At 37.9% G+C, this 23,568-nt stretch overlaps 1 protein-coding gene across 4 annotated transcripts in view; it reads right to left on the reverse strand.

Annotated features, from left to right (window-relative positions):
• Positions 1-886: 886 nt before the first annotated feature.
• LOC143880424 (UPF0481 protein At3g47200-like) overlaps positions 887-23,568 on the reverse strand; it is a 28,046-nt gene continuing 5,364 nt past the window's right edge. Inside the window, exons 2-5 of one of the 4 annotated variants that reach the window (XM_077383422.1) lie at positions 8,395-8,583; positions 6,576-6,818; positions 3,206-3,298; positions 887-1,780 (exon numbers count right to left, since the gene is read on the reverse strand). In XM_077383422.1, coding sequence (XP_077239537.1) covers positions 1,106-1,780; positions 3,206-3,298; positions 6,576-6,818; positions 8,395-8,583 — 1,200 coding nt within the window. In that variant the 3' untranslated portion in view covers positions 887-1,105. Of the gene's footprint in view, positions 1,781-3,144; positions 3,299-6,575; positions 6,819-8,394; positions 8,584-23,568 lie in introns of all 4 variants that reach the window. The other 3 variants (XM_077383425.1, XM_077383424.1, XM_077383423.1) reach the window with 3 other exon arrangements.

A 23,568-nucleotide genomic window follows, 5' to 3' on the forward strand; every position in this document is an offset into this window, starting at 1 on the left:
AAAACATTTCCTGTGGAAAAAATTTCCCAGAGAAATAATATGAGCATTGACTTATTTAGAGAAAGATCATTATACATTGAAGGCCCCTAAAGAAAACTTGAATTGCATTAGCGACTTTTTTTTCCTGTGTGATCAACAATTAAAAATCAAGCAATTCCTGAAAAGTTTTTCTTTTCAAAACTTTTCAAGAAAGTTCAAGTAATTCAAGCAGGGCCTTCCTTAGGCGATGAGCCCGGTTTGTATTGTATCAATTTTCCGGGAGAGATTGCAAAGAAAAAATATTTCTAAGTCTCCATATGGATACAGGAACAATCCTAGATTTTACAAGCTAAAACCTGAGTTTTATAAGCTAAAGGCTGTATTTTGTAAGTTAAAATCTGGAATTTACAACCTTTGAAATGCACACTAGGGGTGCAACTCAAGTCGGTCGGGTTGGTCGGGTTGAGGCCAACCAGACCTGACCACCTGACCCGAGGAACCCATTTTTCCAACCCAAACCCGATCTGGCCCGATTTCTAACTCGAAGAGGTTCGACCCGATCCGAACAACCCATTTTTCCAACCCGACACGACTTCAACATTACCCAACCCGAGTGTTTAAGCTTAAAAAACTAAAAAAAAAAAAAAAAAAATTGGGTTTCACTCGGATCGGGTTGCCATACACTCTACCTGAATCCGACCCGAACCCAACCCGGGTTGGGAAAAGTCAACCGGAACCCGAACCGGATGATATGAACAGTTCACTTGATATGCTCTACATAAAATAAGAATTAAGTACCCTTCACATGATCTTGACCGACCAATTGATTGGCTTTTGCCAATTTGGTAACATGTATCATCTATAGTACATCCTGCTAAAAGGAGTGGAAAGATCATTTCAAAGTTATCTTTTCCTTAAATAATTGAATTTCCATCCCCTTTAACTTTTATTGAAAATGAAGTCCTTTCGGGAAATGATAATGCAGAAGATACATGATACGAAGACCAGAGAGAGTCAGTAGCCAAAAAAAAAAAAAAAATGATGCGAAAAGACGAATCAAGAGATATTAAAAATGTGTAGAACTGAGACAAAGCACTATCCCAAGGACGTGGGAGGGGTAGCAGATTCATTTGGATTTCTTATGGCTAGAATAGTAAGTCTGAGTACTGGCGAGGGCCAATAGAGCTGCTGCCGCCAAGAGTGAGATGAGAGTCCAAGGGCTCTTGAAGTATTTATTGACTAGAATGGTAAACGAATCCTTAACAAATCGTTTGCACTTTGTCTTCCACTTATCTTTGTATTTCTTGTGGTAGTCCTCCAACGACAGCATCACCTGTGCCAGATTACTTGCCGGGTCGATTCGAATGCCATTTCCGAGCTGCAGAAAGAACCTCACCACTTGTACCTGCCCCCTCTCATGTGACTTGGAGAGTATCGAGTGGGACTCAAGCAATTTCGCATCCTTAGTGGATCGAATAAGGGTGCTCATGAGAAAGATGTAGGAAATCACTTGGTATCCTGCTCTGGAGTGAAGGCGCTCATAGGCAATTAAATTCAGGAACTTGGTTTCCATTGTATCATCCACGTCAAGATAGGGGAGGCTGAGAGTACCGTTGTTGAATTTAATGTCATTGATGCCAAGATCCTCTAACTTTACGAACTTAACTCCAGCCTTATGAAGTTCTGTCGCAGGCCAGGTGGTCAATCGTAGGGGTGGCTGTTCCGTTTGAGTTGGAGTTGGTAGTGGTGTTCCAAGCAGACCTTCTCTCAACTGGGCCAGCAAGTGAGGTGTGGCTGTGGACTTCAATGGGAAAAAAGCTTTAGATAGTTAAGACCTATTGAATTGATTATCCAGACTCCCACTCATTTCACTAAACAGGTTTTTGATTGCTTCTTGAAAGAAACAGCTAATTAAACAGGTGTAAAATGAAAAGAGGATTGTCATCTTTAAAACAAAGGAGTGGAAATATCATTTCAAAGTTATTACTAAATCTCTTTTGGTGTCAGTGGTAAAAGGCCGATTGTGTCCTAGCTAGGGGCACCGCCAATCTTGTAAAACTTTATGAGGCAACACACCAACCAAAACCGACATCCCATGCATAAGATAAAAAGGACCACAAAAACAAATCAAGTTTGATGGGTTTTCATGGCCGAACCGTAAACCAAGTTTGATGGGTTCACAACATTTGCCCAAAACACATAGTATAGTACAAAATATCAAAATTAAGAGTAAAAACACTTATAGGCTGAAGCATGGGTCAAAACCCATTGTCCTTAAGACAAGACTAGTAAAACCAACAGTGAGATGCATGGTAAGGAAGTAATTTAAGATCGAAAGCAAAAAGAAATTGAAAATTGATCAAAGAACAAAATAGATGGGTGGAGTAATTGTAAGAGTTTTATATTTGGGTAGGGTCATGCACGAAAAAGATATTGAACATAATAGTTATATATTATATAAATAGGTTAAATATTACAATTTATTGAGATTTGGAAATAAAAGGATAAATTTTGAACCTGCAATCAATATTCCAAACTGAGCAAAGAATATGATGTAAGTACTCTAGATCGAAAAGATATTACATGGTGAAAAATAAAGAATGGTATAGATCATACAAAGGTGAGGCTGACTATTTGTAATACATTTGTATCTACATTTTATATGAGTTTTTCCATATTTTCTGACGCTATGATTGTCACCTTCCTTGTTTCTATTAATGTCTAAATAGTTGAGATGATATTCCAAGATCAAAATGGCATTACAAATAAGAGCTTAAATGAAATGAATATTTGGATTTTCGCATAAAGACGATCCTTGATCTGAAGATGTCATCCTCTTGATCTATAATGTCTCGTCTCAGATAATCTAAAACAATGACATTTGTAGCCCTTAATCTTACATATGGTTTGGTTGTTGCCTGCCAGATCAAATGTCTACATAAAATAATTATGTTCTATGTCTGACCTGATATTGTTTTGGTAAGATTCAATCCGGGTGTTGTTTGTACATAATCCTAATTGAATTTTATTCACGATATCCGATCCAGTAATAGCAAACGAAATTAAAGAATCAAACAAAAAAAAATGAAAGCAAATATAAGTGTTTGAGCTCATATGTTATAATACTTGTTTGACAAAAAGGAAGGTCTCGAAGAAAAATTAAACCTTGAAAAATAAGGTTTGGATTTGCATTTGTAAGATTTCCAAGCAAAAGTTGGACGCTTACCGATTTATTGGAGGCAAGAGCCATTGAGACAGGGACTGGGGCAGGGGCAGGGGCAGGGGTAGGAGCCATAAACGGGACAGCAACAGAAGCATCCTACATAAAAAATGGAAAATAAAACCCACAACAAATGCCATTTTCACTAACAAAAATGTTCAGCTATCTAAACTATGTAGGTTGAAATTTCATATTGGCCCTACTGCTAAGGAGTGTCCTTGGACATTTGATGAAACCTTCAAGGAATTTCAAAATTCTTAAGAATCCTCAGATATTAACAAAGACCAAAACAATTCTATAGAGAAGAAAAATTATTGGAAATACACCTACACACATAAATACAGAGACAGAGAAGGAGAGTATTTTCAAGTCGTACCTGCAAAAGACAAAACCTTCCTATACAAAAGAAAACCCATTGAAAATAGATACCAACAGGACCACACACACAGAGAGAGAGAGAGAGAGAGAGAGAGAGAGAGAGAATCCAATTACCAAGCAACCTTTTGCATGCGCTCTTACTTTCATAGATCAATTGAGAGAATAAAGAATTGAAAAAATAATGAGGCAAAATAGATAAATCAACAATTAGAAGGGAAACCACAATGTAAATGAAATACTTAAACTGATAGAAGAACGCGTACCAAAGAAAATCAAACGAACATGGCAACAAGCTTAGAAACAAAAGATGCTCGTAAGGCAATACTAGTGGGACCAACCGTGCGATGCACGGTTAGGAAATAATTTACGATCGAAAAGGAAAATAAATTTAAATTTGATTCAAGCACAAAATAGATGGGTGGAGTAATTGTATGAGTTTTAAATTTGGGAAGGGTAGTGTAAGAGAAAGATATAGAACAAAATAGTTATCTACTATATAAATAGGTTTAATATAACGATTTATCAAGATTTGGAAGAAAAAACATACATTTTGAACCTGCAATCAATTATCCCAACTGAGCAAAGAATATGCTGTATCTACTCTAGATCTAAAAGAAATTAAATTTTGAAAAATAAAGAATGGTATAAATCATACAAATGTGAAGCCGACTATATGCAATACATTTGTATGTCCATTTTATATGATTTTTTCCATATTTTATAACCCTATTGTTGTCGCCTTCGTCGATTCTACTAATTTCTTAATAGTTGACAGGATTTTCCAAAATAGAAAAGGCATTACAACTAAGATCTTAAATGTAACAAACATTTGGATTTTCACCTAAAGAAGATCCTTGATCTGATGATGCCATCCTCTTGATCTATAATGTCTCGTCTCTGATAATCTATAACAATGACATTTGTAGCCCTTAATCATACATATGTGATGGTTGTTGCCTACCAGATCAAATGTCTACATCAACTAATTATGTTCCATGTCTGAGTGTTTTGGTAAGATTCAATTTCGGTGTTGCTTGTACATAATCCTAATTGAATTTTATTCATGGAATCTTATCCAGTAATAAGAAATGAAATGAAAGAATCAAACATAAAAAATGAAAGCAATTGGCAGTGTTTGAGCTCATATGTTAAAATAATTGTTTGACAAAAAGGAAGGTCTCAAAGCAAAAGTAGACCTTGAAAAATAAGGTTTGGATATGTGTTTGTAAGATCCCCAAGCAAAAGTTTGACGCTTACAGATTTATTGGAAGCAAGAGTCATTGGGGCAGGGGCAGACGTAGGGACTTGGGCAGGGGCTGGGGCTAGGGCTGGGGCTGGGACAGGGCCAGGGGGCTGGGGATGGGGCTGGGGTTGGGGTTGGGGCTGGGGATGGGGCTGGGGTTGGGGTTGGGGCTGGGGCCATAACAGGGACATCTACAGAAGCATCCTACATAAAAAAAAGGAAAAAAACCCACAATAAATGCTATGTTTCATTAACAAAAATGATCAGCTATCTAAACTAAGTAGGTTGAAATTTCATTTCAGCCCTACTGCTAAGGAGTTCTCTTGGACATTTGCTGAAACCAGCAAGGAATTTCAAAATTCTTAAGAATCCTCAAATATTAACAAAGACTAAAATAATCCTATAGAGAAGAAAAACTATTGGAAATACAACCACACACATGAAAACAGAGACAGAGAAGGAGAGCATTTTCAAGTCGTACCTGCAAAAGACAAAACATTCCTACATAGAAGAAAACCCATTGAATATACATACCCACTGGCCCATACACTCAAACACACACAGAGAGAGAGAGAGAGAGAGAGAGAGAGAGAGAGAGAGAGAGCAAGCAACCTTTTGCATGTGCTCTTACTTTCATAGATGAATTCAGAGAATAAAGGAATGAAAAAATAATGAGTAAAAACAGATAAATCAACAATTAGAAGGGAAACAACGAAATGAAATACTTAAAATGAGTGAAGAATGCGTACCAAGAGACCATGATAGCAAGCTTAGGAATAGAAGACTTCCTTAAGGCAATACTAGTGGGACCAACCATGCGATGCACGGTTAGGAATAATTTAAGATCGAAAAGATAAAGAAATTGAAATTTGATTCAAGAAGAAAATAGATGGGAGGACTAATTGTATGAGTTTTATATTCGGGTAGGGTCATGTCAAAGAAAGAAATAGAACAAAATAGTTATCTACTATATAAATTGCTTTAATATAACAATTTATCAAGATTTGGAAGAAAAAACATACATTTTGTACCTGCAATCAATAATCTCAACCGAGCAAAGAATATGACGCATCTTCCCTAGATATAAAAGAAATTAATTTGTGAAAAATAAAGAATGGTTGATCGTACAAAAATAAAGAAATTAATCTCAACCGGCCAACTATTTGTAATACATTTGTATCTCCCTTTTATATGTTTGTTTCCATATTTTAAGACGCTATGGTTGTCGCCTTTCTTGGTTCTATTATTGTCTTAATAGTTGTCAAGATATTCCAAAATCAAAATGGCATTACAAGTAAGAGCTTAAATGTAACAAACATTTGGATTTTCGTCTAAAGAAGATCCTTGACCTAATGATGCCATCCTCTTGATCTATAATTTCTCATATCAGATAATCTAAAACAATGACATTTGTAGCCCTTAATCATACATATGGAATGGTTGTTGCGTACCAGATCTGAGGTCTACATCAATTAATTTTGTTCCATGTCTGACTTAATATTATTTTGGTAAGATTCAATTTGGGTGATGTTTGTACATAATCCTAATTGTATTTTATTCACGGCATTTGATTCAGTAATACCAAACGCAATGAAACAATCAAACATAATAAATGAAAGGAAATAGAGGTGATTGTGCTCATATGTTATAATTCATGTTTGACAAAAGAGGAAGGTCTGAAAGCAAAATTAAACTTTGAAAGATACGGTTTGGATTTCTGTTTGTAAGATCACCAAGCAAAAGTTGGACGCTCACCGATTCACCGGAGGCTAGAGTCAGCGGGGCTGGGGCAGGAGCAGGAGCAGGAGCAGGAGCAGGGGCAAGGGCAAGGGCAGGGGCAGGGGCTTGGGTAGGGTCTTGGGCAGGGGCAGGGGCAGGGGCAGGCGCAGGAGCAGGGGCTGGGGCTGGGGCAAGGACTGGGGCGTGGGCAGGGGCGGGGGAAGGAGCAGGGGCAGTGGCAGGAGCAGGAGTCACAACCGGGACAGCAGCAGAAGCATCCTACATAAAAAATGGAAAAAAACCCAGAATAAATGCCATGTTTCATTAACAAAAATGACCAGCTATCTAAACTATGTAGGTTGAAATTTCATATTGGCCCAACTGCTAAGGAGTTCCCTTGGACATTTGATGAAACCAGTAAGGAATTTCAAAATTCTTAGGAATCCTCAGATGTTAACAAAGACCAAAACAATCCTATAGAGAAGAAAAACTATTGGAAATACACACACACACACAAGAAAACAACGACAAAGAAGGAGAGCATTTTCAACTTGTACCTGCAAAAGACAAAATTTTCCTACATAGAAGAAAACCCATTGAATATACATACCCATTGGCCCATACACTCAAACACACACACACACACACACACACAGAGAGAGAGAGAGAGAGAGAGAGAGAGAGAGAGAGAGAGAGAGAGAGGGCCCAATTACTAAGCAACCTTTTGCATGTGATCTTACTTTCATAGATGCATTGAGAGAATAAAGTAATGAAAAAAAAATGAGGCAAAACAGATAAATCAACAATTAGAAGGGAAACAACAATGGAAATGAAATACTTAAAATGACTGAAGAATGTGTATCAAAAGACCATGATAGCAAGCTTAGGAATGAAAGACTTCCTTAAGGAAATACTAGTGGGACCAACCATGCGATGCACGGTTAGGAACTAATTTAAGATCGAAAAGAAAAAGAAATTAAAATTTGATTCAAGAACAAAATAGATGGGTGGACTGATTGTATGAGTTTTATATTTGGGTAGGGTCATGTAAGAGAAAGAAATAGAACAAAATAGTTACCTGCTATATAAATTGGTTTAATATAACAATTTATCAAGGTTTGGAAGAAAAAATATACATTTTGTACCTGCAATCAATAATTCCAACCGAGCAAAGAATATGATGTGTCTACGCAAGATCTAAAAGAAATTAATTGGTGAAAAATAAAGAATGGTATAGATCGTACAAAGGTGTGGCCGACTATTTGTAATACCTTTGTATCTCCCTTTTTTATATTTTTTTCCATATTTTATGACGCTATGGTTGTCGCCTTCCTCGGTTCTATTAATGTCTTAATAGTTGTCAAGATATTCCAAAATCAAAATGGCATTACAAGTAAGAGCTTAAATGTAACAAACATTTGGATTTTCGCCTAAAGAAGATCCTTGATTTAATGATGCCATCCTCTTGATCTATAATTTCCCATCTCATATAATCTAAGACAATGACAATTGCAGCCCTTAATCATACATATGGAATGGTTGTTGCCTACCAGATCAAAGGTCTACATCAACTAATTTTTGTTCCATGTCTGACTTAATATTGTTTTGGTAAGATTCAATTTGGGTGTTCTTTGTACATAATCCTAATTGTATTTTATTCACGGCATTTGATTTAGTAATAGCAAATGAAATTAAAGAATCAAAGATAATAAATGAAAGGAAATAGAGGTGGTTGAGCTCATATGTTATAATACATGTTTGACAAGAAAGGAAGGTCTCAAAGCAAAATTAAACTTTGAAAGTTAAGGTTTGGATTTGTGTTTGTAAGATCTCCAAGCAAAAGTTGGATGCTTACCCATTCACCGGAGCCTAGAGTCAGTGGGGCAGGGGCTGGGGCAGGGGTTGGGACAGGGGCAGCGGCTGGGGCTGGGGCTGGGGCAGGTGCTGGAGCAGGGGCTGGGGCTGGGGCTATGGCTGGGGCTGGGGCAGGGGCTGGGGCAGGGACAGGAGCAGGAGCCATAACAGGGACAGCAGCAGCAGCATCCTACATAAAAAATGGAAAATAACCACAATTAATGCCATGTTTCATTAACAAAAATGATCTGCCATCTGAACTATTTAGGTTGAAATTTCATATTGGCCGTACTGCTAAGGAGTGCTCTTGGACATTTGATGAACCAGTAAGGAATTTCAAAATTCTAAAGAATCCTCAGATATTAACAAAGACCAAAACAATCCTATAGAGAAGAAAAACTATTGGAAATACACCCACACACATGAAAACAGAGACAGAGAAGGAGAGCATTTTCAAGTCGTACCTGCAAAACACAAAACCTTCCTACATAGAAGAAAACCCATTGAATATACATTCCCACTGGCCCATACACTCAAAAACACACACACACAGAGCCTAATTACCAAGCAACCTTTTGCATGTGCTCTTACTTTCATAGATAAATTGAGTGGATAAAGGAATGAAAAAATAATGAGGCAAAATAATTGAAGAAGGGAAACAACAATGGAAATGAAATACTTAAAATAATTGAAGAATGAGTACCAAAAGACCATGACAACAAGCTTAGGAATAGAAGACTTCCTTAAGGCAATACTATTTGGACCAACCATGCGATGCCCGGTTAGGAAATAATTTAAGATCGAAATGAAAAAGTAATTGAAATTAGATCCAAGAACAAAATAGATGGGTGGACTAATTGTACAAGTTTTATATTTGGGTAGGGTCATGTTAGAGAAAGAAATAGAACAAAATAGTTATCTACTATATAAATTGGTTTAATATAACAATTTATCAAGATTTGGAAGAAAAAATATACATTTTGTACCTGCAATCAATAATCCCAACCAAGCAAAGAATATGATGTATCTACGCTAGATCTAAAAGAAATTAATTGGTGAAAAATAAAGAATGGTATAGATCGTACAAAGGTGTGGCCGACTATTTGTAATACCTTTGTATCTCCCTTTTTTATATTTTTTTCCATATTTTATGACGCTATGGTTGTCGCCTTCCTTGGTTCTATTAATGTCTTAATAATTGTCAGGATATTCCAAAATCAAAATGGCATTACAAGTAAGAGCTTAAATGTAACAAACATTGGGATTTTCGCTAAAGAAGATCCTTGATCTAATGATGCCATCCTCTTGATCTATAATTTCTCATCTCAGATAATCTAAAACAATGACATTTGTAGCCCTTAATCATACATATGGAATGGTTCTTGCCTACCAGATCAAAGGTCTACATCAACGAATTTTGTTCCATGTCTGACTTAATGTTGTTTGGTAAGATTCAATTTGGGTGTTATATGTACATAATCCTAATTGTATTTTATTCACGGCATTTGATTATGTAATAGCAAATGAAATGAAAGAATCAAACATAATAAATGGAAGGAAATAGAGGTGGTTGAGCTCATATGTTATAATACAAGTTTGACAAAAAAAGGTCTCAAAGCAAAATTAATTAGCATAGTTTAATTCATCTGTTCAAAAGTGGTCGCTATCAAATAAAAGAGAAATAAACTAAAACATGATCATGGCAGAATCTAATCTTCAGCTCCTTTTGTCAATGCTGGAAGGATCAATGTCTCAAAAATGTTAATCCACAGTCAGTCGAAGCTCAACTACATGATAATAAATCAATTCAGTTGAGTTTAGTATGCCAAAATGAGTCCAAAGAATTATAAATAAACCAAAGTATGGTAAGCCAAAATTCTAAAATTTACATATGTTCTAAGTAATCTGATATAGCGCAGAAGCAGAAGGGATCACATCCAAACGGTGAGTGGTTGATGGTATGCAATTTTTTTTAAAAGGTCGATGTTCAAAAAAATAATACATACAAAGGATCGAAGTAGCAAAGTTCTTATATGAAAATTTCATTCAATCCTTCTTGTTTTGATCTTGAAAAACCTTCCCCAATCTGTAATCATTAATGTTGATTGAAGAAAACAAGATTGGATCTTGAGTTGGCGATGTGGTTGAGAGATTGTTGAGTTATCAAACCAAACCAATGGGTTTTTCTTGAAAATTCATTGGGTTGGATAACGAACTGAGGATGGAAATCACCAACCCAAGACTGATCTTGATGATATTGTGTTAAGAATCAATGGAAAAATATGTTTTTAAATAAGATATTTGTAGCAAATTACTTTGTAAAGATTACGGTTTGGAAAATGCGTTTTCTCCAAGATTTACATAATCTATAGGTATTTTGAAAACCCTAATCTTGTTTTAGATTAAAGGGATTAATAAAGAGTGTTATAGTAGTCTTTGGAGAGAGAAAACAGGGATTTTGGACAGTTTTTGTGTGTCAAAACGGACCAAGTCCCACAAATCTCAGAACCCATAATCGGGTTCTGGATAGTCGACCGAGCTTGGTCGGTCAACTATCAGAGTTGACCAAGTAAGGATCGATCGATCGAGCTGAGTTCCCTCAGATTGTGCAGCTGGTGTTGCAGTTTTGGATTTCGGCCCTTGTTTTGGACTTTTGGGTCGTAAAGACTTGTAATTTATTCTTCAAAAGATTAGCGACTTTCTAAAATAGATGTTACATGAATTTTACGTTGTTTGGAAGATTGAACTAGGAGGGTTTCAAAGGAATCAGTTGTTCAAATTATTGGTACGTAACTTGTGCTTCTATGTTAGGATGTTTTACCACATGGAAACCATGATTTACGAACCATGTTAGAAATCATAATTTTTGTTTTAGAACTGATATATATCTCTGTTATTCAAATGGCATGTTTAGTTTGATATATCTCTATTAAAAATCTGCAAGTTGAACAATAATTATGATTCGTTGGACTTATTGTTGCTTACAATCTTTGGTTGATTATTGTTTGATATGATAGTTTTTAATCCATGGATTGGTTATTGTTCGATTCAAGTGAATCGTTTGATGTTCATTGCAAGACTAGTATAGCTAGGTTGAGGTATCACTTTGCCTTCCTACTGGAAGTGTGTAATTATGGGAGAGTTTTCATGGAGCTTTTGGTACTGTTTTGCCTTTCGAGTGGAACTGCGCGTTTGGGAGAGTTCCCAAGGTACCTATGGTAATGCCTTTTCCTCCCGAGTGGGAGTGCATTCCTTTGGGAGAGTTCCCTTCTTTACCTAGCTATATCTAGTAAAATAAACATTGTCTCATGTTTTATAACATGAAAATTTGTTGGTTGTTGACAAGTTAGATATTTTTATGTTACTTTCGTATTTATATCATGGTACATTGCATTTTCTATATGTGATAAGTTGTATTCTGCTTATTCTTATTGACAATTAATTGCTTGTGAAGTACTTGATCCAATCTTACATAGAATCCTTGTTATGTGCTAAGCGTAAAAGCTAATTCCATGCTGTCTCTTATTTTTACGGATAACAAAGAATAGCTTAGCGGATCGTAAAAGCTAAATCCTTGTTATGTGAAGTACATTGTCTCATGTTTTATACACACACACACACACACATATATATATATATATATATATATATATATATATATATATATATATATATATATATATATATATATGAGGAAAGTGAAGCTACACCGCCGGTGTAGCTAACTTAGCTACACCGCCGGCTTAAAATACAATGGGCCCACATTGTTTTGGTGATCCAAACCATTCATTTGATTGGCCCTCACATAGATAGGGTGTCCACCAAAAATCAGTTCCATAGGATCATCCCAACCCTTCAAACTGTGGAGGCAAAAATGGACAAATTTGTGAAGGTTTTTACACGTTCATTTTTGCCTCCACAAATCGTAGGGTTGGGATGATCCTATGGAGCTGATTTTTGGTGGACACCCTATCTATGTGAGGGCCAATCAAATGAATGGTTTGGATCACCAAAACAATGTGGGCCCATTGTATTTTAAGCCGGCGGTGTAGCTAAGTTAGCTACGCCGGCGGTGTAGCTTCACTTTCCTCTCTCTCTCTCTCTCTCTCTCTCTCTCTATATATATATATATATATATATATATATATATATATATAGGGAAAGGTGTGCGTACTCGGTCTTGTAGATAAGCTTATCTACTCGGTCGGGTTAAAAACAGTGGGAGCCCACATTTTTGGGGTGATCCAAACCATTCATTTGAAAGGCCCTTACCTAGATAGGGTGTCCACAAATCTGCCCATTTTTCCCTCCACTGTTGCATGGGTTAGGATGATCCTATGGGGCTGATTTTTTGTGGACACCCTATCTAGGTAAGGGCCTTTCAAATGAATGGTTTGGATCACCCAAAAAATGTGGGCTCCCACTGTTTTTAACCCGACCGAGTAGATAAGCTTATCTACAAGACCGAGTACGCACACCTTTCCCATATATATATAGAGGAAAGTGAAGCTACACCGCCGGCTTAAAATACAATGGGCCCACATTGTTTTGGTGATCCAAAGAATTCATTTGATTGGCCCTCACATAGATAGGGTGTCCACCAAAAATCAGCTCCATAGGATCATCCCAACCCTACAATTTGTGGAGGCAAAAATGAACGTGTAAAAACCTTCACAAATATGTCCATTTTTGCCTCCACAGTTTGAAGGGTTGGGATGATCCTATGGAGCTGATTTTTGGTGGACACCCTATCTATGTGAGGGCCAATCAAATGAATGGTTTGGATCACCAAAACAATGTGGGCCCATTGAATTTTAAGCCGGCGTTGTAGCTTCACTTTCCTCATATATATATATATATATATATATATATATATATATATATATATATATATATAGGGAAAGTGATTGTGAGCGGCCCCTCATATAAGCTTATATGAGGTGACCGCTAAAAACATGGTGGGACCCACATTTTTTGGGTGATCCGAACCGGTCATTTGATAGGCCCTGACATAGATAAGGGGTGCCCAAAAAATCAGCTCCATAGGATCGTCCCAACCCTTAGAATATGGAGGTGAAAGAGGGGAAAATGGGTGGGTATAAATTTGCCCACTTACCCGTCCAATTTCCCCTCTTTCACCTCCACAGTACCAGGGGTTGAGATGATCCTATGGAGCTGAGTTTTTGGGCACCCCTATCTATGTCAGGGCCTATCAAATGACCGGTTCGGGTCACCCAAAAAATGTGGGTCCCACCATGTTTTTAACGGTCACCTCATATAAGCTTATATGAGGGGCCGCTCACAATCACTTTCCCCTATATATATATATATATATATATATATATATATATATATATATATGAGGAAAGTGTCTCTAGTCTCTCCCCTAGATAAGCTTATCTACTCCTCCCTTTAAAAAAACACAGTGGGCCCACGCTGTTTGGATGATCCAAAGCATTCATTTGATAGGTCCTAACATAGATAGGGTGTGCCCAAAAAATCAGCACCAAAGGGTCATCCTAGAACTTCGTTTTGTGGGGCCTTGTGGTACCCAGAATGGACACATATAAACGTCCACGTTTATATGCGTCCATTTTGGACACGGTGTGCCCCACAAAATGAAGTTCTAGGATGACCCTTTGGTGCTGATTTTTTGGGCACACCCTATCTATGTTAGGACCTATCAAATGAATGCTTTGGATCATCCAAACAGCGTGGGCCCACTGTGTTTTTTTAAAGGGAGGAGTAGATAAGCTTATCTAGGGGAGAGACTAGAGACACTTTCCTCTATATATATATATATATATAGAGAGAGAGAGAGAGAGAGAGAGAGAGAGAGAGAGAGAGAGAGAGCCTAATAACCAGCAACCTTTTTTTATGTGCTCTTACATTCATAGATCAATAGAGAGAATAAAAGAATGAAAACATAATGAGGCAAAACAGATAAATCAACATTTAGAAGGGAAACAAAAATGTAAATGAAATACTTAAACCGATTGAGGAACACGTACAAGAGAAAATCAAAAGACCATGACAACAAGCTTAGAAACAAAAGACTTCCTTAAGGCAATACTGTGGGACCTACTGTGCGACGCACAATTAGTTAGTAATTTAAGATTGAAGAGAAAAAGAAATTGAAATTCGATTAAAGAACAAAATAGATGGATAAAGTAATTGAATGAGATTTATATTTGGGTAGGGTCATGTAAGAGAAAGATGTAAAACAAAATAGTTATCTACTATATAAATAGGTTAAATATAGCAATTTATCAAGATTTGGAAGAAAAAGGATAAATTTTGAACCTGCAATCAAAATTCCCAACTGAGCAAAGAATATGATGTATCCACTCTAGATCGAAAATAAATTAAAAGGTGAAAAAGAGCGTTTAGCTCTGATACCAATTGAAAATACAACTTATATGAGGCCCAGGTGATGTGATGACAACCCAAGAGGGGGCATAAATTGGGTTTTAGAATATCTTTGCCCTTTTTAAAACTTAGTGACAAATTTAAACCAAAATAACAATATCCAATTTAAACTAGAAAGATAAAAATTAAATGAGAGTAAAGAGAGCGTGAAAAGAGTTGCACTGGAGATTTTTATAGTGGTTCAGTCTTAAACCCAAGCCCCACTCCACCAAAACCCGTTGATGGCTTCCACTAAAACTTGATCTTCTTAACTTCACTGAAGATCCCATCTTTACAATCTCATCTTCCTAACCTCAGTGAAGATCCCACCATGGAGAAAGCTCTGCATCTCCAAGCACTCACCAAATAAAAGGCGCAAGAAAGAAAAAAAAATCCTTTGAAGGCTACAAGATGAAGATGAAGATATACAAATTTGTCCTAACATCCAATCCTTCTCAAAATGATTTGCAAGAGGCACAAAGATGTTTCTCACTTAGTAGGATGTTCAAGGTTGCGTTTAGAGAGTGTCTTAAGTGATTAAAGGGGTGGAAACCCTTTTTTTATAGGATAAAAAACCCAAAACTAGCTATTATGGCACTTCCAACTGTCATCTCGGGCGATCTTTGAATGCCTGAGCAACTAGCCTCTTTAAGTATAAAAAAAACTAGAAAAATGTCGTTCGAACGCCTGAACACTTTTCTCAGATGCCCGAACACTTCTTCGAGCAAGCGAAGCAACGCAACTGAGAAAACACAACTGAGAATTTCTTTGGTTCTCTTAACCTTGTCTTGGACGTCCGAGAAACATCTTCGGACGCCCAAGCTAGTGCTTATTTGGCCATTTCAACAGTCACATTTCTTGGATTTTTCCACTTTTGGTCCAATTGATTTTCTTGATTATATACAATTTTTTGGACTATTTTAAACTCCCACTAATGCATCTTGATGGTCTTTGATTGGGATTGGGTTTTTACACTCTAAAGGACTTGTTTTACACTTGATCTTCAATATGCTCTTCATCACTTCACGTTTTCTTCCCTTTATGGATCTTCAGTGCTCGACTTCCTTTGATTCTCCATGATACATCCACAGGCTTGATCCAAGCTTCGTAAGCTTTTAAATCTATAATCCTCAACTTAAAACATCAAACATCATCAGTGTACATAATCATTTGAGTGTTGTAAAACAAGATAGAGGATAGCCAAGGGTAGAACCATTGGGCTTACAAGCTCTTCGAATTCCTCCTCCCTAGAATACTTGTCCTTTTGAAAATACAAAACTCTAGGGCTAATGAGTGGAACTCGGGGTGGAGGTTGAGCGTGTCGTTGCCGATCACCGTTGTCGATATGGGGTTGCTCGTGCTAAACATGATTCAACTGTATTAATTGCTCCTCTATTTGATTAACAATAGTCTGTAAAGAATTGAACATCTCTACCACCACAAGAGAACGTATCAGGGTTCTGATACGACCTCGAGTAGGAGGAAGTGCAAAGAACAAGTCGGGGTTGATCGCCGTCGACCTTCGAATCCACGAAGGATTGTTCTTTGAATCCACAAAGAACTAGAATAACCAAAAGCAAGTAAAAACCATCCACACGCTTGCACATAATTACTTTTATAAAAAAAATCATGACCTCTTTTCCTACTAGGAGTTTTTACAGAATTGGGGAGCAAAATCTGAACACGAAAGTGTTTTTCTGGTATTATTTGTTAACAATACGCAACGTTTCTAAAGTACATTTGCAAGAACAAATAAAGTAAAGTGCAAGATAAACCACAAATAAAGCATACAAAATTTTATGTGGTTCGGCTAAGTCTACTTCCACGAGAGAAGACCTTAAAAGATTTCACTATGGCTCTGTTCACTTGCCGTCCCGAGAAAGGAAAGGAAACGAAAGTAGGGCAAATTTTCCCGTGATGGGATGTATTCCGCTGTTCACAAGGTTTCTCGAGAAAGAGAATTTACAGACGTGGTAAAGGAAAATAAGGACGTGGAAAACCCACTTTCTCGCGCTTTGACTCGATTGTTTTCCCACAAAATAGATGGGAAAACCCATTTCCTTTTCCAGCGAGAAAATATATCGGGCATCTCTCTGTCGAGCAAAAACCCTCCTCTCACCTAAGTCCTCTTCTTCACGATTCCGGCAAGCAAGATCACCCCGTCCGGCGAGCTCTCCCCTCCGGCGACCCCAAAGAAGGTTAGATCTCGTCTCTCTCTTCCTCCTTTTCTCCTTTTTTTTATTTTTTCTGCCAATACGCCTTTCAGTGACTTCTTTTTTTTCATTTTTGGGGGGAGTTCTGCTTCTTTCCAACATATCTTCTCCTACTGGTTTGGTGGATTTTTTTTTGAAACTCTTCTTCTCCGTTCAAACGTCGGATTGGGTCTGTAACAAATATTCTTTTTTTTTTTATATGTATTGTTAGGGTTTCGGTTTGGGTTGAACGTGGGTTGGATTTTGGGTAAATAGGGCTTGGATTTGGGAAATCTGGGGTCCGATTTTTGTTCTTCACAACATGAGTTGAGTCTTCTCCTTACGGTTTCGATATATATTGTTAGGGTTTCGTTTTAGGTTGAACTTGGGTTGGATTTTCGGTAAATAAGGCTTGGATTTGGGAAATCTGGGGTCGGATTTGTGTTCTTCACAACACGAGTTCAGTCATTGTACCGATTTTAGGATTGTGTTTTACTGTGTGTTGTAGCGAAGGTTATTGTACTGATTTTTGTGAAGGTTAATTTTATGAAGGTTATTTGTATTGATTTTTTTCAACCTAATTGTAATGTTTCTGTTATTTGATTTTTTTACAGATTCTTTTGTTCTTGTTGCTTCTTTTCTATGTAGTCCATCTCTGTTTTATAATTTTGCAATTTTTTTGGGTGCAATTTTTCTGTGTAGTCCATCTACGGTTTGGTGGATATTGGTTGTGGGTGGTTCACATTCATGCACAGTTTTGCTTCGCATATTCTTACATTGGTGGTTGTGGGTTTTGGTTGTTTGGTGGTTAATGGTGGTTTGGAGGTTGTGGGTGGTTGTTGGTGCTTTGGTGGTTGGTGGTGGCTGTAGGAGTTTTGTTTCGATGGTTGTGACTGTGGTTATGGTGTCTTTGCCGGTTGTGTTATTATCCTAAATGTTATTTGTTTTAGTATTTGGTAGGGTTACCATCATGCCTCGTCAACCAGCAGATAGGCGGATGTTGATCCTTCGAGCTGCAGCTATAGTAATCTCTGCGGCGGCCGCAGTTACGCTTAGGGTTCGACTATACCTTGAGCAGAATATTACAAGAACCCCTTACGAAAGCGGATACTTAACCCGTAGGACCTTTGTTAGACGTATCACGCACGCAGAGAACCATTGTGTTGCTCTTCTTCGAATGGATGTTCGGTGCTTCCGCTCCTTCATGGGCCTTTTCAGAAGCACGACATTGTTGAAAGACACAATTCACTGCACTGTTGAGGAACAGGTGGCTATTTTCTTAAGTGTGATTGCACACAATGAAAGGAATCGTACTGTTAGGGCAACCACAAGAAGGTCAGGGGCTACTGTTTCAAAGTATTTTAATAAGGTTCTCGACGCTGTTCACATCCTACAAGACATGTTTATAGTACGTCCATCAAGGGAGACACCACGGGCAATCCTTGATAATCCTAATTTTATGCCTTACTTTAAGGTACGTTTACGATAGCTACGCATTTCGACTGAAGGTTGTTAATTCAGGTTGACATTTGAATGTCCTTATTATAGGATTGTATTGGTGCAATTGACGGGACCCACATTCATGCAAAAGTATCTGAGGATATTCAAAAAAGATATATTTGTCGTAAGCACTTCCCATCCCAAAATGTGTTAGCCTGTTGCGACTTTGACCTAAAGTTTACCTACGTCCTTTGTGGGTGGGAGGGGTCGGCATCGGACTCACGGGTGTTAGCATCTGCTATATCAAAGCCGAACGGGATTCCCATTTTGCCAGGTAATAATTAGCTTATTAGACTGTTTGTATTGATGCGGTTTCTGTAGTACTTAGCTAATTTAATTGTAATCCTTTGTTTCATTGTAGGAACGTTTTACCTTGGTGATGCCGGGTATCCGTGTCTGTCCCATTTTATAACTCCAATCCGAGGTATTGGTTACCATCTCAATCAGATTAGAGGGCGCAGACCTAGGAAAGCCGAGGAGTTGTATAATCAAAGGCATTCTTCAGCCAGGAATGTAATCGAGCGAACTTTTGGTGTCTTGAAGAAGCGATTCAGCATATTAAATTCAGCACCCATGTATTCATATTCCAAGCAGATCGACATAGTGTTGGCCTGTTGCTGCGTCCACAACCACATTAGGAGGGAGATGCCTGATGACTCCTACATTCAGGATGTTGACGATGAGCTGGCATCGCTTGTAGCTGAGGAGGAAGAGGAGGAAGAAGGACCTGTTCCTCCTCCTCCTATGACCAGGGCCGAGGATGTAAGGGAAGGTCGTAACATTCGAACCGCAATCATGAATCAAATGTGGAATGATTTCGAAGCACGTCGTCGTTAGGAAATGACATGGTCGCAATAGTTGTGCACCACCTGTGTTTGGATGTGGATTTCACAATTTCGATGTGTAGTTTGCTGGAACCGTAGCTTATATTCCTTGCTTTCTTGAGATTTATGTAATTTCTATGTTTGCATTAGTATTGGTTCATGGGTTTGTTGGTATGAGTTTGATGGACTAAATTAGTATGGGTTTGATGGACTAAATTATGTATGGGTTTGATTGCATCAATAGTTTTTGTATGTTATCTTATAAAGCTTCTAAATGAAAATGTTGTTTATCTATCATTTGTTATTGCAACTATTATGACTTGTTTATGTGGTACCAGGTAATGGCGAAGGATAAATTTTATGTCGTTTTCAAGGGACGGCAGGTGGGCATATTCGACAGTTGGGCAGATTGTCACCTTCAAGTGAACAGGTATAGTGGAGCATCTTATCGCTCCTACGCTACAAGGAAGGAGGCAGAAGCAGCCTTAAATGCATATGATAAGCGCCATGAGGATTTGCAAGACAAGCGTGAAGAGGACATCCACAGTGTTCCTTGGTTTTTGGGGTTTGCCATTGGTGTGGGGTTAGTACCTATGATAGTAGTATTTTAGACTTTTTTCCCACTTGTTTATGAGGTATGTTTACTCACATTATGGTTTTATATGCAGACTGGGCATTAAAATGGTTGGTGATGCAGGAACTTCTACTAGTGAGGTACACAGCCTCCCTGGCCTCAAAGATGCAGTGCTGAACATTGATGGTTACGTTAGAGGTGACCTTATTGATGCTTATGTGTACCTTCACGGGCATCACAAGAAAGCTAGGGCCTTCCTTTCTCTCGACGAGATGGACCGAGTGGAGATGTTGAGGCGCATTCTGCGCCGTATGCGCCATTTGGCTATGTGATGTTTATCTATTTTTTGTTCAACCGTTTATATATGAACTTTATTTTGGATGTATGAGTTAGGTGGAAATGTTATAACTAATGTTTAATTTCTTTTTGGATGATTTGATTCTTATAATTGGTTAGTTTTAGTTTATGATAAACATAGTTACAGCAAGGGAACTCTACCAACGAGCATTGTCAATCGACTCGACAAGTGAAAGTGCTGCTCATTGCCTTCAGGTACAGTCATGTCATTTAGGCAACCATGGAGATTAGAACATAAAACTGCCAGAGTGATGCCCTGATTCTTGAGCTTTTATGTGGGAAACACAGTTGTAGCTAACAATAGTTTGAATATGTAATTTATCAAATTCATGCTTTGAATCAGCTGAAATTGTATTATGTGATTGCTATATAACCTACGTGGCACATTATATAGAGTAATTTCAAATTTTTTTTTTTTTTCGAAAAAGTCACTTTCAATTATATTAAAAAGGTGTTGGAAGTGTAGAGGTGGAGCCCCCCCCCCCCCCAGGTTGAAGCTAAATTTTGACAAGTCTAGAAATTTTGCACTGTTGGATCTGCCCAATCAACGGTCTTGATCCATCCGCTTTCTGGGCAACTGAACAGCGAGAAAATAACTTTCCTGTATATTTTCCCTCCCTTTCTGGGCAAGTGAACAGCGAGAAAATAACTTTCCTGCATATTTTCCCTCCCTTTCTGGGCAAGTGAACAGCGAGAAAGCATGGGAAAATCACAGTTTCTTTTCCTTTCCTTTCCATTTTGCCACGTCAGATTCCTTTCCTTTCCTTTCCTTTTCTTTCTCGGGAAAACAAGTGAACAGAGCCTATGTGGATTACAAGAATCACTCACTAGATTACAAAAGCGTAAAGCTTTCTCCGGATTACACGAGAAACAATCTCTACACCATCTAGGATCCAAGTGCCTTCCCTCCCAAGAGAGATCCAAAACTATTCTTCTTCACTTTTCCTTTACCCAAAAAAGTGCCCAAGAAGAACCGGTTAAGATGTTTTCACTTTTCTGTAAAAACCCAACTCTGCGATTTTTCTTTTCTATCGATTAATTCTAGTTATTTCGAGTTGTACCCTCTTTTGCCTTGAAGACCCAAAGCATAAAACATCACCCAATAATGTTTTTCAAAGTCGTACGCAATAAACGCATTTGTGTTAAGGATAATTCTCCAACCTGGAGTAGAGATTTCCCATATGAATAGGATACTATTAAAATCTCAAGGTTTCCTACTAAGATAGGAAACTGGTTTTGCACGTAGCCTTGAAAATTCAAGGCAACTTTAACTTTCTCCACCTTGGCTTGAATTTGATTCATCGACAATCTGTAAAAATATATTTCATCACAAAGTCTTCTCCACCATACCCCAAAGGGTGCTAGTTCGACCCAACTTGTTGGATGTTAATCAAGTCCAAGCAATGTTTGAACTTCTTTGTAGTACAAGCTTAGTCAACATGTCTGCAGCATTGCTTCTTGTGTCCACCTTCTCCAAGGAAATTTCATCTCCATCAATGACCTCTTGAATAAAATGGTACCTCACATCTATTTGTTTTGTCCTCGCATGAAAATCTTTATTCCTTGCCAAGTCCAAAGCACTCTGGCTATCGCAATATACACAAGTGTTTTCTTGCTCGACCCCAAGTTCAATTACGAGTCCTCTCACCAATATGACTTCTTCACCACTTTTGTTGCTGCCATATAATCTGTCTCTATAGTAGACAAAGCTATAGTTGACTGTAAAGTGGGCCTCCAACTGACAAGTCTTTTAGCAAGCATAAAAGCATTACACGTGGTGTACCTTCTTTTGTCCAAATCTCCAAGGTAATCTGAATCCACGTTGTCCATGATATTTCATTTTCCAACACTTGATACCCTCTGGTTGATGCAAGTAGATTTCCTTTTCTAGATTCCCATGCAAAAACACTGTTTTCACATCAAGTTGCTCAAGATCAAGGTCAAACAACGCTGCATGGCAAGTAATACTCTTATCGAAGTATGCTTCACTACTGGTGAAAATATCTCATTGTAGTCCACTCCTTCCTTCTGAGCATATCATTTGCCACTAAACGTGCTTTGTATTTTTCTGCACCATTTTCTGAGCTTTCCTCATTTTTTCTATAAATCCACTTGCACCTAATCATCCTTTTGCCCTTTGGTAACTCCACCAAATCTCAAGTCTGGTTCTTCTGAAGAGATTCCACTTCTTTACCCATTGCATCCTCCCAATTCTTAGAGTTTTCACAGAAAACTGCTACTTAGAATGTAGCCGGATCTCCACTTTTTGTTACCAATGCAAAAGCCAACATGTCCTCATATCCATATCGTACGGGTGGCTTATGAGTTCTTTGAGATCTTCTAACCTGTGATTCTGACTGGTGCATCTGCTGATCCTGCCCAAGCAGTCTTGCTTCGGGAATTTCAACTTGAATATTTTCTTTCTACACTTCTTTTGGAGTGTCAACCTCCACCTCAATGGTCTCACCCATGTCATGTTATTCTTCTTCTCCAATCTGCGTAGGTGACTTTAACATAGAAGATTTATCGAAAAAAAATATCTCGACTAATTGTTAGCTTGTTAAAAGAAGGATCCCACACTATATCCCTTGACCACACATGCATATTTAAGAAAAATACACTTTTTAGATTTTGGGTCAAGTTTAGAGCATTGGTCATTATTAACATGAATATAAGCAAGACAACCAAATATTCTCAAAATAGAATAATCACAAGGTTTATCTGATCATACCTCTTCTGGAGTTTTGCAAGAAATTGCTGTCGAAGGTGACCTGTTGACCAAGTAACATGCTGTATTAACCACTTCTGCCCAGATGTCCTTCTCTAATCCAGCATTTCTCAACATACTGCGAGCCTTCTCTATAAGAGTCCTGTTAAGTCGTTCTGCAACTCCATTATGTTGTGGAATTTCTGGTGTAGTAAAGTAGCGAACTATGCCTTCGCCCTTGCAGAACTCAATAAATTTAGAAGACATATATTCTCCTCCATAGTCCGTCCTCAGACACTTCACCTCGTTGCCAGTTTGCTTCTCAATTATGGTCTTCCATTTCTTGAATGTGGAAAACATCTCAGATTCCCTATAGAAAGCAAATCCATACTTTTCTAGATTAATCATCGACAAACGCCACAAAATAGAGAGCACTGGCATTTGAAACAACTGTTTGCCCTGCGATGAATTGAAGTTTTGAAACTCCGCCCTGCACTGTTTGCCGAAGACACAATGCTCACAGAAGTTTAACTTGTAACTTTTAACACCCTTGAGTAGATCCTGATTGCTGAGCTTTCTCAAACCCTGCTGACTCATATGTCCCAACCGCATA

The sequence above is a fragment of the Tasmannia lanceolata genome, unplaced genomic scaffold (assembly GCF_043159265.1).
Source record: "Tasmannia lanceolata isolate RefF3 unplaced genomic scaffold, GAP_Taslan_0.1 ptg000006l, whole genome shotgun sequence".
NCBI classification, from domain to species: Eukaryota; Viridiplantae; Streptophyta; class Magnoliopsida; order Canellales; family Winteraceae; genus Tasmannia; species Tasmannia lanceolata.